The sequence below is a fragment of the Haliaeetus leucocephalus genome, unplaced genomic scaffold (assembly GCF_000737465.1).
Source record: "Haliaeetus leucocephalus isolate CR32 unplaced genomic scaffold, Haliaeetus_leucocephalus-4.0 Scaffold140, whole genome shotgun sequence".
Lineage (NCBI taxonomy): Eukaryota > Metazoa > Chordata > Aves > Accipitriformes > Accipitridae > Haliaeetus > Haliaeetus leucocephalus.
Genome location: NW_010972576.1, coordinates 7,990,103 through 8,008,640, shown reverse-complemented (window position 1 = coordinate 8,008,640; position 18,538 = coordinate 7,990,103). Strand labels below are relative to the sequence as shown.

The 18,538-nt window shown below is 37.7% G+C and overlaps 1 protein-coding gene across 1 annotated transcript in view; it reads right to left on the bottom strand.

The window, feature by feature from the left end:
- Positions 1-18,538, bottom strand: part of MMRN1 (multimerin 1) — a 44,531-nt gene that overhangs the window by 10,382 nt on the left and 15,611 nt on the right. Inside the window, exons 2-5 of the mRNA XM_010586160.1 lie at positions 16,711-16,830; positions 14,350-14,456; positions 8,823-8,921; positions 4,605-4,778 (exon numbers count right to left, since the gene is read on the bottom strand). Of these exons, the coding sequence (XP_010584462.1) occupies positions 4,605-4,778; positions 8,823-8,921; positions 14,350-14,456; positions 16,711-16,830 (500 nt within the window). The remainder of the gene's footprint in view (positions 1-4,604; positions 4,779-8,822; positions 8,922-14,349; positions 14,457-16,710; positions 16,831-18,538) is intronic.

The window sequence follows — 18,538 nt, the reverse complement described above, 5'->3', positions numbered from 1 at the left end:
TTTCTTCACTGGGAAAGTAATGAAAAAACACCTGCTTTGTCAACATTATGGTCAAGAAGTAAAAGCAGAGATTATTACCTTCCTATTGTATTGTACATGCTAAGTGATCATAGAACACACTATAGTGAGAAAGAAGTAAAATAAAAAGAATAGCCTTATTGAATATCTAAAGTTAGTAACATGACAACTGCTGCAAAAGGCAGACATTTTAAAGGTACAAATGTTTAGTCAGTCTTGCATACTACAACTCTTTAAACAGTTTCTAGGAATATTGATCCTGAAATGCACTAGGCAGAGGTGAATGTGTGGGAATTCTGTTTGTGTGAATAACATCAAAATATGTCTTCCATATAGCCTTAGATGGGTTAAGACAGTCATAAAATAGTGTTCATCAAGAGTGCTGCATAACATATTTGAATTAGAGCAGTAGTTCTGCTCTGGTGTGAGATTAGAAGGAATTTTTTAATTTGTTCTCCAAAGGTAGAACCTACGTCTAGCTAAAACACTGAAGCATTCTTTGCACGTTTTTTTTCTAAACCCTATGTATACTTGCAGCCAGCTTGTGATAGAATGGTTAAACTCTTCAACCTCTACAATGCCTTGACGACCATCGGTTCTCTGATTAAAACTGTACTGATAAAGGCAGAAATTCTCTGTTGCCTTCCTGTATTTTCCTCTCAATTACTTATATAGCCTGGATTTTATTGCTTCATCTCTAAAACAGCAAGGCATGTTCTGAAACCTTATTTGAAAGTACATTCTCAGCAAGAGCAGTAAAGTGGGAGGAAATCAGACCCATGAAACCCAATGCAACTTTGGGCTCCAGTGGTGCAATATGATTCCAAATAAAAATGGTTTTGTTCAGCAAGCTAGAGAAAAGCACAGTACTTTTTCTACACAGGAGATCCATTTGAATTGTGCATGTGTTTCCAGCTGGAAACAGAGATGAAGTAGTTGATAATATTTGCTTTTTATGAACTATAAGTGAGTCTTAGTCTTCATTACGTCTGGTAAAACGGGCAGTGAACACATCTGATCCTTAGGGTAGAAAACTGACGCTCTTTCAAGTGGGGTTTTTTTCAAGGCAGGATATAATAGGCAAGTGCAATAAGTTTGCTAGCCTAGAAAAGAGCCACTTCAGAAATATAGCATGAAGTTTCCTAAGTAATAAACTCAATTACTGTCAACTGTGGTCACAGATGTCACAGCAATTTTTACAAAGTACAAAAACCAACAAGGTGATAATATTGACATTGCCTTTATTATTTTACTTTTCACTATCTGAACAGGAAGTAAATGACTAGACAGATGCATATACATGAATGTGCATATGAACGTGCACACTTACACACAGAACTTTGTCAGTGGACTACAGTGAAGGAAAAACAGTAAGATAAGATACCTGAGAATAAGGATGTCCTGGCAGCTGAAAGGAATAACCAAGATATGAATGTAGACTAAAATAACTGACATGTAGAGAAATCATTGTAACTGATGATTTGGTCAGGTTACTTTATGATGCTGAAAGATGTTCTGTGCTTTAAGAGATACAATGAGCTGTGAAGAAAAGTTTAATGGCTGTGGAAAGAAACAAGGTTACTCTACACCTTCTGTGAGGAATTAATTAAATTTCTTCATCTCAGCAACAAATCTTGATAACAGACCTGCTGCGAGAGGTCTTCCACAGGACCTATACTGGTCTTTTCTTTCTGTGACAGTCAGGAAACTGCCAGCCTCTCTCTCTCCTATTCCTACTCTATTTAGTTGGATCACAGGTGTTGTATGGAACTCAGCTCTGGTTCTCAGGGGTTCTTTTTATCAAGGGGGTGGAACTTGATAAAACAGACAGCTTTGGGTTTATCTCCCTTACCTGCTGGCTAGGACAACTAGGTACCTGCTAAGCAAATCCTATTCCAAAGTTCACCAGTGGCTGTGATAGCACACTTCTCCACAGAAAGACCTAATTCAAACTTGTGCTGTAGGTAACAGTTGTGTATATTCTTAAGCTTGAGCTGAGAATACACGAGCACATTCATGGGTGTAACTCAATTTCTCTGTTGCTCATTTTGAAACAGAAAGGTCCAAACTACCTGTGAACATTAAAGATATCTTGCACTTTTTATGAGATTATAAATTTTAATTTTAACTCCCTGGCTGAAATCCAAAGTGTGTCATTAATTTGTGTCAACATATACTCCCTTTACAGTTTCAATTATTTGAAGAATAATGTGCAAAATAAATGTTTGTACGCAGGAAACTGAGTTAAGGTTATATATCCAGCTGTAAATAACATTTCTGACTTGGAAGTTATTAACAGTCCATTGTTGAGTTCCTTTTTAAAGGAGTGTACATTTTAGTAATGAAGAGGAAAGGAATCAATGAAAAGGTTTGATGTGGAACAAAAGGAGGAAGAAAGAATAGCAAGAAGTAAGCAGAGTTTATTAAAGGGAGAACACCAAATTATTTTCTCTAAGTAAAAAGTAGGAACAATCTCCTGAGTACTGAAAACAACTTAGAAAATGCAGAATGGGTTTCACTAATCAAATTAGAAGAGTATATCAGTTACTCCAGTGAGTGTTGCCCTGTATCAACAGATGACAGGTTTGTGGGACTAAAGTCTATTTACAGATGAAACCGAGAAATAAAGACTTTGTAAACTGTATTGAATCATTTGTTCAGAGAAACAGACCTCACTCCTAACAAACCCTGATACAAAGCTGGTCAACCATTAGAATTTCTGTGATAAGAAAAAAGATAATTAATAGATATGAGCAAAGGACCTGGGAACCATTGGAAGAAAATGGAAAAGTAGGGGAAGAAGGAAGAAGTCCGAACAGCATGAAGCAAGTACAAACTTAACTGTGCTTTGAAAGCGTGTTGCTTCAGGATGGCAGTGGTAGTGGGGAAAGCTGTGTTTTGCTTCAGGTGAGCCTCTAAGAGTAGTTTTTAGCAAGTCTGATGTGCCTATACTGCACATCTGTACCAAGTTAGAGGACAGCATGGAAACTCCTTCCAGCTCCTGCTACTTTAGGATGCTCTTCGCCCACTTGGAGTATGACTGACAGATATTACCTGGACAGAAAATGCAGTTGCCCTCCAACATCACATATACAAGCCAACAGAAACACTAGCCTTGTTCTCTCTCCCTTCCTCCCCTCATTACTTCTGTTTACCTATGTACAAGCCAAGAATAACCTGTATTGGAATGCCCATAATTAGAGTCAAAGAAAGTAGTTGATAGCAGCATTTTCATTAGAGCTACTTGATTAGGGGATGGATTGAGAACACAGATCAAAAAAGGGCCAGCAACTGGAGATTTCATCTAAGCAGGTATAATATAGAGCATTGCAGATAAAAAACAATAAAGGCTTGAAACACATTTGCAGAGAAGTGTGAAATAATGGGGGGGTTTGTACTGCACATTTTAATTAGGACTTGGACCCTTAAATATAGATAAGGAATGGAGAAGCAGGAGCACAGGATGCAACAAAAGACCTCTTGGAATAGCATGGACATGACAGCTAGAATGAGTGGAATATAAAAAAGAATCAAGAGAAAGCAGAAGGGAAATGGGAAATATTCAAAGACTAATTAAATGTATGCCCAAGGGTCAAGATTGCCATCTAGCAATATGTGGACAGGTGAAAGCAGGTCACTGAGTAAGAGATGGGATAAACTTGATCCAGGGTGCAAGAGAGCCATCTAGCATGTGGGACAAGCAACTCAAGAGGCAGAGGACTGAAAATACAAGAAATGGGACAACACTTGCTAAATTCGAGATAGATACAATAGCACTTATTGTTTCTTTTAGTTTTATCTCAACGTAAGGAGCTCCAGTTCCCTCATTCTATTTTTAAACCATAGGAAAGTCCTCTGGATTCTGAAGTGTGTAATACAAACAGTTTGGGGAAAATTCCTGAAAAATAAGGAAAATATTGCACATCAAGGAAATGAAAGCTTCAGTTCCAGTCTGTTTGTTAAGCACCATTTGTAGTTGGGTAGCAAACAGATCTTGCTGTAGGATTTGCAAAGAATGGATGCATAATTCTGCTGGTGAGGGTCTGCCCAACCTCCTGATCCTTGGCCATGTCTTTCTCATCTACCAAACATGAGTACAGATGTTTATCAAAGGTAGCCTAATATGATCAGAGGCAAATTATTCAGCAGGATGTTTGCCATGTTATAAATACCACTACCACAGAATTCCTTATATGTTTCCCCTGCACATGTGAATTAAGTATTAAAGAATATTACTTAGACCTGGTAGCAAAGCAAGTACTACATCCTTTAGCAGCAGACAGAAAAAAAAAAAAAAAAAAAAAAAACAGATAAAAATATTTGCAGAAGCTTTAAGTAAATGAAAATGTCTTGATAGTGGCTTAACTTACCATGTAGACAATGTAGTACCCAAGAATGTAATTATTTTGTTACTATAAAAGACACCATAACAAACATAGAAATAAACAAATCCTTCTATTATGAAATGAAACTAAAAAAAGAGTTCTCCCTATAAATGTTGAGCAATAGAATAGGACAGTCTATGAATGTTTTTTTTTCTGGCACCTTTAACTGGGTGAGTGATTGCATTAATTTATTTTTCTTGCCTTTTAGAAAAGACTGGAAGTCTTTGCCCTTATCTTCATTGATTTTGCCTTCCAGAGAAGAAAGCATCTTGCTCACATCATTCATCGCAGAAGCAATGCTGTCAACCTTCTTCTGTAGAAAAGTCAGTTTCATCTCCTGGCTGCTAATCTTCTCATTCATTTTTTGTGTAAGTGCTTGGTCAGACAACAAAATGAGAAGAAAAAAAAAAAGTAGTGTTAAAACATTGGTGGGGTAGGGAAGAAAGTATAATTGACTTGAGAGACATTTGCTGGAAGTGGGGTGAAAAGTTTCTGAATTTTTAGTCTTGAGTGAATCATCCTGATTTTTGTCATGTATCATGTATTGGTGACATTCAGCAGCACAGCAATAACTAATTACTGAAGCATCTGTATCCATTATAAAGTATTTATAATTCTACAAGAGTATTTTGAATGGTTAGCATATTTTAATCAGCATAATGCCATTCTTTCTCTACCTAGCACCCTACAGGGTATTCAGTTAACTCTCATTTAGTCTATCTCGTTTAACACAATCACAAAAGCACTGATTTTTACTTACCATTTATAACGTAACTTCATGAATTTGCAAGGATGTGTCTGAAGGAATAAATCATCTTTGCAGTGTTGGGGTGAAAATAAAGACTTGTTCAACACAGCAGCAAGGCAGAAAAACAGCTAATACATAAATTACTTTGGAATAATCATTAATCTGCCAGTAAAAAAAGATGCGCAACTTGTGAAGGCAAGTTTATTTTAAAATCTGCCCAAATTGTTCCTGACACTTCTAGTCTCTCCAGGTGTAAAAAGGCCTAGCTGGATGCTTTTAAGATAGGTAGTGGTGAAGAAGGCCGTGGTCTTGCAAATTAAGACTCCACATGACTTCAGCTAGCCATCCGAGTTTCACATCTGACAGGAATGAAACTTAGTCTGGCATTTTCAGAAGATGCTGATAAAATTAAATGCTCTAATTCCTGTAAGCAAAGCTACAAAATCTCTTCAGTTCCTTCAACAATTTGGCCTAAATAGCCTACCTTAGACACAGGATATGTTACCCTACATAATCCAGGCCATGCTATGACTTAATAAACTGCTATGCAAGAGATTCTTTAGCAGCACATACAAATATTTAGTGTAAATTTACAGTATTGCTATTGATCTTACGTCACTTCTCATTATGGCATTGGTGTCTATTCCCATGGCAGTAAACAGTTATAATCAGAAATCACGTAGAAGCACAGGGGCTTAAGGACTACAACAAAAATAGTCAAGTTATGTGTAAAAGGGCATATTCTTCTGACTAGACTTTTATTCTTCACAACTCTAGTATGTAAAAAGTAAATGTATCATATCTAACTCGATAGTCTTTGGGAAAACCCAGAAAATTCACTAAATGCACCAAGTCAGTGCAGATGAAGCATGTCAACACCCATGAAAATGCTCTCCTGTAGAGGCATGTTGGTTGTAAAATTCATAATTGGTAGACCCCAGTAAATAAGGCTGGCTGGTTAACGTTAGGATGTTAGCTTCTCCAGCTGTTTACTTTGCCCATGGTGTCTACGTACACAGATACAAAGTTGTGTTTATAACTCAACCACCTAGTTTAGATTCTGGCAATTCTCCACAACAGCACTGTGGAGACAAGACATTGATGGATCTTCTTTGTCTGAATACTTTTCATCATAACACTGCTCTGTGACAGACAGACAAGTCTGGATACTTCTGCTCCTGGTTGAATTGTTAGTATCAGAAAGTGATTTGAATTCATTACTGGATCATGCACAGTCACCCAAACTGATAACTAACCTGCAGGGTGCAATGCTTTCTTCAGTTCTGTTTCTGTCAGTTCTTACTGAAGGGGGAAGACAAGCTGCATAGATGAACGTGAAAGTGAGATTTATAAGTGACATGGCTGCATAGTGGGAGCTGGACACAGAATCTGGCTTGTAGAGTCCTGGCAGCTGCTGATGGAAAGACAGACCAGGGCAGTCAGTCCTGGCCCCAGGTCATGTTTGCAGGGTTGGCAGCCAGAACAGGTATCTCTCTCCTTCTAAACTGACCCCATTTGATTTAAAAATAACTGAAAAGCAATTAACATGGAGCTATGAGATTCCAATTTCAGAGTTATTTTTCAGAGCAGAATTCCTACTAAGAGAAGTGGTATGTTTTAATGCTCTATTGATCAAGCTCTTTTTATCATATGGGTCCTGCCTGCTTTACTAGACAACATCCTCCTCCCTCCAGCACTGGAAAACACTGTTGTTCACACAATATCACCAAGGGGCAACAGGCTTCTCCTAACTGCCGTTTGAAAATACCTTTCTATACCTCCATGCCAGATTCAGTCTTTCCCTCTCCCACCTATGCTAATTTTTCTATTTGTCAATTATGATTTAAAGTAAAACACATATATGGACATAAGCACATACATGTGTACTGTCTCCACAAAATCTGTGGCAATCTGGATTCTGACATCCTGCTCTCCTAGCATGCATGAATACCCCAGGACCAGAACAGTATATTGACAACAGCAACACACAGAACTGAGAACATAACTTGCCTTATTATTTGGTTCAATAAAACATTTTCGGATATAGGCCAACTGTGTAAGCGACAGTAACACCACAGTGTATAACAGCTGATGATTACACAAAAAGCCAATGTAGACATATGTAATTGAAACATCAACAGTTTCAAAAGAAAAGTGAGGTAGTAAGAAAGTTCAAGCAACATGCCTCCTTTACACTGTCTTTCACAAGTCCATCTGGCTCCTCACGACGTAAACTACAAGCTCATTTGACAGTATGTAGAGAACACTGCCAAATAACTTGCATATAATTTGCCACCAAAAATTTGCCTGAGAAATGCAGTCTCACTCCCTGCTGGGGTGTATATCACAAGCAGAGAACAATTTTTTCAAACAACTGCCTTATTCAAGCATATTTCACATATTTCTTTTGTTGTTATTGAAACATGATATGCTGATTGCTTGCAGTTCCCTAAGTACACAGACTTTCTAAATAATTCTGCATTACCAACATCTCTGTACCCTCAAAGGCATATACACCTTCAGGTGGTACAGATTGGAATATAGCACAGTCTGTCAACTACTTGAGTACCTCTAAATCACAGATATCTTTTCATGTTTCTTTACAGTGAACACTTAATATTTGAATTCATGGTTAATTTAAATGATCTGATAAACCATGGTTGTTTCTGTTCCCAATTTAGTGAGTGTGCAAACACACCTGGCTTGAATAAAATTCCTTTCCCATGAATACTTATGCAGATAACTATGAAATTAATTTTCTGGAACATTTGTGCTGGTAAACTTTAAATGATACAGATGGTAATGGAAAATAAAGAGAAGTGAGTACACCCAGCAATTCTAGAGACTAAGAGGTGGAGAAGCTTTTCATGCAGCTGTCACCTAAGGTAACTTCTCAATGTAGATCACTGCTCGAATAAAAGCATTATGGTTACTAACTAGCTCTTACGATGCTGAGGTCTGTACATACCCTTGCAAGGACACCAACATTAAGTTCCACAACCCTATGGTCTAGGTAGGTTGAAGTAAACACAGTAGTAAGCAAATGAATAACGTAATAAGGAAAAAATCTCAAACATCTGTAGCATACAGCTGTAAACTGTCCCTGTGTTGCTTAGCTATTTGATCATCCTAGATGGAATAGCTTAAAACACACTTAAGCTGCCCTTGCTAGACTTTGAAGCATCATTGTACTGAATTTGATTAAAACAGCAATTTTTATAAGAAAATATATAACAATAATCATGTATTCAGATAATACAATTAACATTACTACATTTTCTTTTATGACCAATGCTGGTCTATACTACTCCTAGATTTGGGGGTTTTTGGCTGTGTTGCTTGGTTGAATTTTTTTCTTTTTTTCTCTTAATTCATCTACTTTACTCATTAACATAACAGTTTAAATATTTCTAGGTAGAATGACTTTCCTCATTTTAGTTTAGTCACAAGACACTCTATAAATGCTAAGCTACTGGTACCTTTAAATTCAGTTTCTTCTGCCTATCTTTATCAGAGAAGCATACTGCTGAACCATGACTGCTAGAAATTCTAAGGGTTCATTCAGGTCCCTTCAGCTGATAGCAATTTTTCTCAAATTGTTTTTGCAGTGATCTTAGTGAATCACATGGTCAGTGATTGGGCTAGAGTTGATAGTAATTGTAACAGCTGACCTGGCCCACTGGGGTCCTGAGGAGTTCCTGGTGTCCTCTCGCTGACAGTTCTGCTGCTTTCATCCAGGTTGCTGTGTATAAGTGATTGTTGTTCTTGAGCTAAAAGAGGGAGGAAAAGGAAAGGATGTGTGTGAAACATGGAACATGACAATCAGGATTCCACAACAATTGCTTTCCGTCTCTATTCTGTACCGACTTTACCAAAGCCTAATCATCTGCAGTGATTCTTGTTATCTGCTTACTCCATCTATAACACAGTGTGGGACCACGCTGATGAAGACAGTGAATGGCTTTATAAAGGGCTTCCTGAGATTGGCAGGGGTTGGTGTTAATACTAAAATGTCAAAACTTTGTCCCATAACGAACAGAATTTTGAAATCTCCAGGGCTAAAAATTCTAGAAGAATATTTTAGATCAATATAAAACAGCAGTACAAACACAATACAGAGCTAGTCAGCTGTTAAATTCATTAGGGGTGTTTTTTATAGCTACAAAATTAGTCAGGTTTGTTGAAAGTGATTTTGGGGTTTTTTTTGACAGATTACAAAAATCTTCAGCCATGGAAATCTTGCCACAAAAGGCAATAGTGATATTACATTGTCGCAGCACCTAAAAAATAAAAAACATTTCAAAACATAATAAAAATACCAACAAATGTCATCTGAGATTTGTGACTGGTACCTACATTAAAAAACTTCACAAAGGTGACAAGTTTGTAAATACTTTCTCTGGTCATGGTAGATGGGATTTTCTGTGTTTGTTTTACATCTCACCCCAAGGATCCCAAAGAAATTTTCAAAGTTAGACCAACATTATTATCATTTCAATATTACAGTTGGGGAAACTGAGGTCCAGAGAAGTAAAGTGCCTTCACTCACAAAATGTAGGGAACAACTGACAGGATAGCTACGAACTGAACTGAAATTTCCACCTTCCTGACTTACTTCTCTAGCCATTAGGCTTAACAGTGTCATTTTCATTTCATTATTATTTAAAAAAATTAAATATGTACAGAGTAGGTTGTAAATTTGCTAGTGTAAATTCATACCAATTTGTATATGCTTGCTCAGTTCATGAAGCTTTTGAAGTAGATGTTGTTCCAGCTACAGCACATCTAAGGAATGCCACTTATGTGGCACTGATGCCATTTCCAGTCTTTAATACAGTACAAGCAGAATAACTTGGGTATGGTGACATTATTTTCTAGTTCAAATATTAAAACCTAGTCTGGCCATAATATGAGTTTCCAAGGAAACAGAATAAAATGCTGAATCAAGAAATTCCCTATGTTTCACCAGCCTCTTAGCAGTATGTATGAGGATCAATAGATTACATCTAAGGATGGTATAAGGTGGTTTATGTTCTAAATTAGGGGGGAGTAACAATTAGGACAGGAACTCAAAGAAAATTATCATACAGACTGAAAGTTTCATAGAAATTATTGAAATTGGCTGATAAGAAATACAAAATCCTCAAATACTTATAATTTCAATAGCTTCTGTTATCTTTCTGTGGCATGGTTATTGACAGGAGTTAAATACTTGCATTCAGCTCAATTCATTACACGGGATTTATCAGGTGGTGATGTGATGATATAATCTGTGACAAGGGAGTCATTTACTTGCCTGTGATAAAGATCAGCTGATCGATGTCCTTTTATTCTTTCATTTACTGACCTTTCTGTTGCTCCAAATGTATTCACTGCCACTGTTAGTGCTACAGACACCAGATTTTTTTTTTTGTTTATACTATCCATCTTACCTTTCATCCTCCCTATTAAATCAATTGCCCCACTCACAGCTTCATATTGTGGAATACCCAAACCCTTACAGTTTTCACGTTTATTAGAGCTTCAAGGATATATATTTATCACTGTGTGCTAGGTTTACTAATGCTCTAAACTGTTCAGATAACTTAATCCCTGTAAGACCCAGGACATAGTATCACTCTGTTGGAGAAAACCTGTAATGGAGCAAGCCAATAGTGCATTATACTGCTAAAAGCAGCAAGGACTGTAGCCAGTGATGCACACACATGAAAAACTCACCCAGAGACAATACCTCATATTCTGCAGTTATTAAATTTCATCACTCTATAGGAAAGGTACTTCTCAGGCAGCATTAGAAATTCAGGGTTTTCATTTACGAAAAAAAATTCAGAAGAGTCACTGGCAGTATAGCTTCTCCTACATCATTCTTCCAGTGTGGCTCAGTCCTTTACCAAAGGAACCACTCTGACACATCATATGGTGATTATGTCATATGTGCTCCTTGGTCCCACTGCTGAGATTCCCCATCCTAGATGCTGAATAGAAGCACATATGATGGGAGCACTAGACTGAAACTCTAATACATACACCCTTTAGGGTAGAAATAGCCATCAAATGACTCTCATTTGAGACCTTTTAAAAATTGTATATGCTACACTCAGTTTAAGCTAAAAAGATAAAACATAAAATAAAATTTAGACTGCTAGACCCATTTTATAGGTGCTATTTACAATAACAAAGCAACACTACCAAAAAAAGCAGCAATTCAAAATGCTGAGCAATGAGTTCTTCCAGTTCCTCCAGGAGCTTCAGGGTCCTCAGCACTTCTGAATATCAGGTAATGCACACAGGAATTTAACATTAGGCTCCTATCATTGAATATATTGGCCTAGATGTATAATTTATTGTCCCATGTATTTTTAAACATAGCATGCAAAATGATTTCAGGGAATATTAAAAATATGGAAATTGGATCTTTTTCTTTCAATATATTTTTGATGAAGCAGGAGTGGCTGAAGGGGAGTCCCTGCGGGGAGTTTGGTAGTTTCCTGCCATTCCCTGCATTTCAAGGTGAATTGCTACCTTTTGTGTCTGCAGCTCACCCCACGCACAGGATAGCACTCGCTCCTGGGTGGAACATTTTACAGCCATCTGCTGGAGAAATGACATCGCTACCATGCGAGACAATTCAGTGCTAACAATGGCTATGGCATTGTCAGCAACTCTGAGAACCAGCTGTTTGCTCTAACCCACAGATGGAAATGAACTCATATACATTAAGTCACCTCAGCTCACTCCATAGCAAAACTGAATTCAAACGGCATGATCTATATTTGAAGATGCATCTTCCAGTTCTTGAAATCATTTTTGACACATAATACAGTGTTCAGGGACCATATGTACATGAGCAAACTGGGATTTCTTCCCCCCAGACATTACTAGAAGCACATGGTTTTCTCCACCTTAAGGGTGAAAAGTTAAAATAAAGCAGTGTTTAACAAAAATGATGTCATGAACTTTGTGACTCAGAACTTACAAGTCCTATCATTTTAGCCGTTTTGCTCCCAGTTAAGCATTTGATATTCCCAAATCAAAATAATGATGTTCTATTTGTTGAGTTGTCCATATTGCACTGTTTCATGAGACTTGCAAGAAATCTCTACATTTTTCTCTTCTTAAAAAGTTTGTTGTAAAATTGCATTGTCCATGCTGGACTAGGATCCAGGTCTTACCCATTTTGGTCATGTGTTGCCACATGGGAGGTAAAATTAGAAATAGTGATCTGAACACATCTCTTCCCAGAGGCTCTTCTGTCTCACTCACAACTACATTACCTTGAGAAGCATCTGTAACCAAGCAGTTACAATGAGGCTACCAAATATGGTTTACAGATGTCTGGTAATAACTATCAGATGGTGACAAGTGTTTCCTCCTGCTTAGACTATCAGACTGAAATAGTTACATATGATTTCACTTGGTTTGAGAGAGAAGCTAAACCAGAAGCCGTTTTGAATTAGCATTTGCTACAAGCAACCCACATCACACTAACAGTGCCTTCCCAGGATCTATAACATATTGTCAGAATACCCCTGTTCACTTGGCACAGAAACCCTTCTATAACAGTTCTGTTGTTGAGCAGATCAAGCGCAGAGAGGCCAAGCAGAAGGCTCAGTGACTCTGGAGAGCCTCAGTCAGAGCTTACAATATCTCTCCCCCACCATTTCAGAAAGGGAGTGCCTGAAGACAAGGCTGTTGGGCTCCCAACTGTTCAAGTTCATTAGCTGACATCCCTTCATGGGAATTGAATAATACAGGCAGGGCTTGTGCTGGTGGTCTGCTCCTCGTGGGAGGCAGGATTCCAGAAGCAGGGAAGAGCCTTTCTGACATAACACCTTTCATCCCAGTCTCTTTAAGCACTTCTACAAGCATTAATTAATTAAATATCCCAGTGCCCCTGCGAGATAAGTGTCATCTCAATTTTCTAGATGGGTAAACTTGGGTATGCAGATTATAAGTGGCTTCCCCAAGTTATTCAGCAAGCCAGAAGAGCTTTGAAAATAGAACCCAGGAGATGTAATTTCAAACCCATTCCTGTAACACTTGACAACATTTTCCTTTATTCTTATCTTTACACAGATACCACTACAAATTGAGTTATACAGCTTTTTTTCCTGGTCAATGCTTCCCTGTTGTTTTCATGCCATTTCAATTTTATCAACTGTAGCCTCCCCCTTCAATAAGCATTTTCTAATCTATTTTTGCTAACGTTTGCATTTTTAAAAAGCAAACCTTTAAAACGTCTGATCCATGCCCACTGGACAGCCTTGCTGACTGTGTCCCGTGTTAATATGTGACTCCATGCTCAGCTGCACAGAAGAGAATTCTGTGCCTGCTGAGGTTCTGGCTTTTCAGCATTGAAATTTCCCTCCTGAATGTGAATAACAGTGATTTCTCTTCATTCCTCTACATTAATTTTTAATCACAGCCTCTACTTTACCCCTGCTGATTGAATTCCCTACCACATCTAATGGCCTTTCTTGTAATATTCATTCATTTAAAATACGTATGCTGATGCCATATCTTATTTTTCAAAGGCTGCTTGTTTAAGGCCAGCAGCAAAGAAATAGCTATTATACAGATGTTAAGCTACAGTACGTTGCCATATGTTTGATCACCAAGGCAGAGGTAAAACACTCTATTCTGTCAAAAATGGGCACAATTACACAGGGATCATGAGTAATACCTAGTAAAATTCAGTCACTGTTGAAATGAATGACAAAAGTCCTACTCAATTCAGAGGAAAACAAAGTTGATGCATTATTTTATCATGTCTAAAATGTATTCTTAGAGCCTGAAACTGAAAACCAAGAGAGTCACAGTGCTGTAGATGAATTTTACAGCAAGTATTCAATAGAGGACCTGGATTTAATATCCCCAGCACTGCAATACTCAATAACTAAAAGGTCAAAAGTAGAGACACACTGAATGCAAACTCCATATTTTAGCAAAATGGAATAAGGCTGAAGTTTTATTTAGAGTGGAAGAGAGGAAAGGACATTCTGCTTAGCTACTCTGGAAATTCATGTGCGGGGAAGTGTCAACATCCCAAAGCATTTTAGTTTACTGTGCATTTTTCCTGGTTTTAAATTAACAGGAAGAACTGCACTGATTTTCAGCAGAGCCATTTGCTCATAAATCAGGTTCTATTGTTTTCTTTTGCTGAAGTGAATAGTTTCAAATCCTTACAACTCTACTCACCTTTGGGTTGGCAGTTTTGCCCACTGTACCCAGGACAGCACTTCCACTCCAGTGATGTTAGTATTTTATGTTTGATTCTGTAGGCTTGGTGTGTTGTTGTCTGGGACCTGCAAAACAAGAACATTTTAAACCTATTTTAGGTGACCCAACAGGAGTTGTAAGATACCTGTATAACTACATTACATTATCTTGCATGTCAAATGTATCTTTTAATTAACTGCTTGAAACTGAAAGTGAAGCCTAACTAGGGTTTGGTGTTTCAATAGCAATCATAGTTTTAATATTGCAGCCTTCAGATCACCTGCATGGATTTTAAAGGAATCTGATGTCTAGTGCTGTCAGACTTATTCCCTGAGTATCTTATTCAGGAGTCAAATACTGCCAACTTTTATGGAAGTTATTACAATTAATATCTACTAAACTGGAAAGAGTGAGCCAAAAATACAATTGTGATTATAATGTTTTCTCTGAAATCAGTGAAAAAAAGGGTTCACAATGAATTTATGCCACATCAGTTCATATTTAGTGCACACTGGAAGCCTTCTATTCTGATTATTTGAAAGAAGATTATACAAACATTAATCCGATGAAGCATGAATATTTCCATTCTGGACATTGATGTAAGGAGGGTATGGCTATGTAATTGTGACGCCTCAGTTATTACTCTTATAGTATGCAACTGCAGAGGCAGCAGCAATTTTGTTTCTCTGTCCAACACCTTCTGCATGTCCTGGCTACCCCATCACTTCCTTTAGCTTTCTTAACTTCACAGAGAAGTCAGTTTAGAATGAACACGCTGCAGCAGGGCATACAGAAGAAACTAACTACAGCAAGTCTACTTGCCTCTTAATATGTTAAATACAAAGTTTGAATAAAAAGAGTATCACACAGTTCTGCTAGTTGCTAAACACTAACATGAAGAACACCTCAAATCTCAGAAAATACAATGATATAATAGTTACAGAACTGTTTTGGACACACAATCCCCATCTAAATCATTCCAGAAAGGGGGACAAAACTGAAGGCTGTCAGACCGAAAAATATCCTCCCAATGAATTAGAAAATGCCACCCTGTTTTACACTATAGTTAATCTTGTCACCCCTTCACAAGGGATGTAATATTATGTATACTAAAATTCATAGCAGGTGGCAGGAGCTTTGCATATGTCCCCAACCAGCTCTGCCTCAGAGAAATGGCTTTTTCAGCAGCAAGAACTCAAAGATTAAGGTGAACTGAAATCAAGAGAGTTCACAGTTATTTTGCTGTATGGATGGTCTTATTTTATGATAAAGCTACCTTATTCTGCATTAGCATAATCCATTCCTGAAAGCACTCATGAAAATGAAGTGTCCATGAAAGGAGTTAATCAGGAATAGCTATTTCAAAAATAACTCTCCACGTAAACAAGCCTCAAAAATGTATATAGTAGACACTTATTTACAGGATCAGATCAAGGAGCTACATTTTCCTGCCCCCCAAAAAAAAAAGTTTTTATGAATCTTCTAGATTGCATTAGAAAAAAACTGGCAACATTTCAACCACAGGGTCCACTCCACAGTTTTACAATACAATCAACTATATTTAAGTCACCAAATCCTAAAGGTACTCTATTCCCTGTTTCACCTCAAAGCTTTAAGCATGTTCTGCCATACCACCTAGAGGACAATTCTCAGAACAGTCAAACTGACTTGTAAGAGGCTTTTGAAATTTTTCAGAGGAAAAATATGTTACAACCTCTATTTTGTTGGTTCATTTTCCAGGCCCATGCATTAGAATCCAATTTCAGTTACTACTGAAATCTAATGTTTGGAGAATACAATGAGGCACCCAAACCATAAAAAGCAATCTGAGTATGTTTAACAGAGTCATTATTTACAAGTTGTATCCAGGCCAATTACTTTTCTAGGTTCACTGTCTGACCAAAGCTGTGCCAGAAATAAGCACCCAGCAGAGAGATAATGACAAAAATATTTGTGCCTCTCAGGGGAAGCCTTTTCCTCCAACAAAGCACAAACTTGGAAAACTGCACAGAAGGGATTTTCCTCCCCACTTGTGCTTTAAAACTTTGTACATGTGTACCTTTCCTTGCAGTATTCTGGAAGAGGAGAGCATACAATGGGCTTACTGATCAGAGGATGCCAGAGTGCAAGCATGCCAAGTCATGAACTTTCATACTTGCTATAGGGACAAGTCATGAGCTTTTATACTTGCTATAGGGGCATGTGAAGATGAGACCTGGAAACATGCTAATCTGCTCCCTCCTGTTTTCATTTCCATTTCTGAAGTCATGGTTGTATTAATTATGCAGCTGGTGATAATTAATGTACTTGCAAGTACTCTTTCTTCCTAGTTCTACACACCTCTGAGCACAGGATCCAATATGCCAAGTGCAAGGCTTCGCTCTGCCTGATGAGAAGGTTTCCACGTTGTCCACTACCACTGTAGGCAAGAGTCTGCTATGGATATAGGCACACCAGTTTCTGTAAGATACAGAAGGTAGATATTATGAAAAGAACAAATAACATTTTCCACAATATGAAGATATATTACACTTAAATGGGAAAGTTAAACCTGTAATCTAGGGATAGGACTAAGTTATGAAGATTAAGTTTGGTTTCTTGCAGACTGCCATCGTAGTCTTGGCCAATTACTTAGTTTTTGTTTTGCTTCAGCTACCCATTAACAACAAAGAAAACAGACAATCATTTCTCCATCTCTACATGTATTTATATTGCAAATCTACATTTTTCCTTGTAAATATTTGTGGAACACCAAGTACAAAGCATCTCTTCTAGACTGTAGTAATGACAGGTCTTAAAATATACCTACATTTCAGACTACAGAAACTGTTTATCCAGAATTCAAAGGATTGTTTAGTAAGGTTTTTAACCACCTGTAACTTTCACTTTATGGATAGACATTTCTACTCTTCCTCCCTTTCCCCAGCAATATTGTAAGTGCATGTAGACTGTGTTTTGCAGTGCACTTTGAGACACACACAGCAATAACATGCCGTAGCTCCACAATTACCTGTGCCACTGGCTACCCACCTAGAGAAGGAAGTCACACACAAAACGATCAAACTCTTGATCACTACAGCACAGGATGTAGGAGCTGGCAAGGGCAAGGCCAGGTTTGGGGTTGTTTTGGTTTTTTTTAAATAATTCTAAGGAGGTTGCAAAAAACCACAAATTGTTAAATTGGATTTTGAAACCAGGCGACTTGGTAGAATCTACAGTAGAGAACAGAATTAACTACAAATTATAAACTGAATGATGGCTTGGGACAGATTTGTACAGGGAAATCATGCCTCAGAAATCAAGTGGCATTCTTTGAATCAGAAGCAGGTAGATAAAGGGGGCTTTGTCAGAGGCTTTTGGCAAGGTCACTCACCAAAAGCTGTTAGAGGGCGGAAAAAGAAAGCAATCTGTCACATAGTAAGAGGATAGATCCTGTTACAGATTAATAAGGCATTAAATCAGAGAGGTGAAAGACTAGTTAGCTTTCTCCGGAAAGTTTATCAGCAGAATCCCACATGAATCTGTAATAGACACTATGTTCATTAATGAGGGGGAAGTAGGTGAATAGGGAGATGACAGTTATACAGAGCTGTACAAAATCATTTTGTGTAGTAAACCTAAAGCCGATCTTGGAGAATTGCAGAAATCTCATGATACTGAATTTCCAAATAATTAAGTGTCAGAAAAAAGTCTTGTAATGCAGAGTCATGCACAAATAAAGTCAGCCTTATACAGACAGTATGACTACCTAAATTAACTATCATCAGGAAAAAGATCTTGGAGCCATTGTGATCAGCTCTGAATATGCCAATTTAGTATTTTGCATTAACTAAACTAGTGAATCAAATACATGAAATTATTAGGGAAGGACTAGACAACAAACAGAAACCACCACTGTTTCAGTACATCAACTCCTTGTTGCTGCATATGAGCTTATGGTTAGACCACAGTTTGAATACAGAATTCAGGTTCATTCCTACATCCTAAAGAAAGGTGAAAAGAAAGATACAAATAGAAGATGAAGAGCAGGAGGGATGGGAAGTCATGGCATTTATTATTCAGTTGGTCTTGTTATGAGAAAGAGGCATCAAAACAAAATGTGTTTAAACTTAAAGGGAAAAAAAGCGGGGGGGGGGGGGGGGGGGGGGGGGGGAGTGTCTCAAACCAA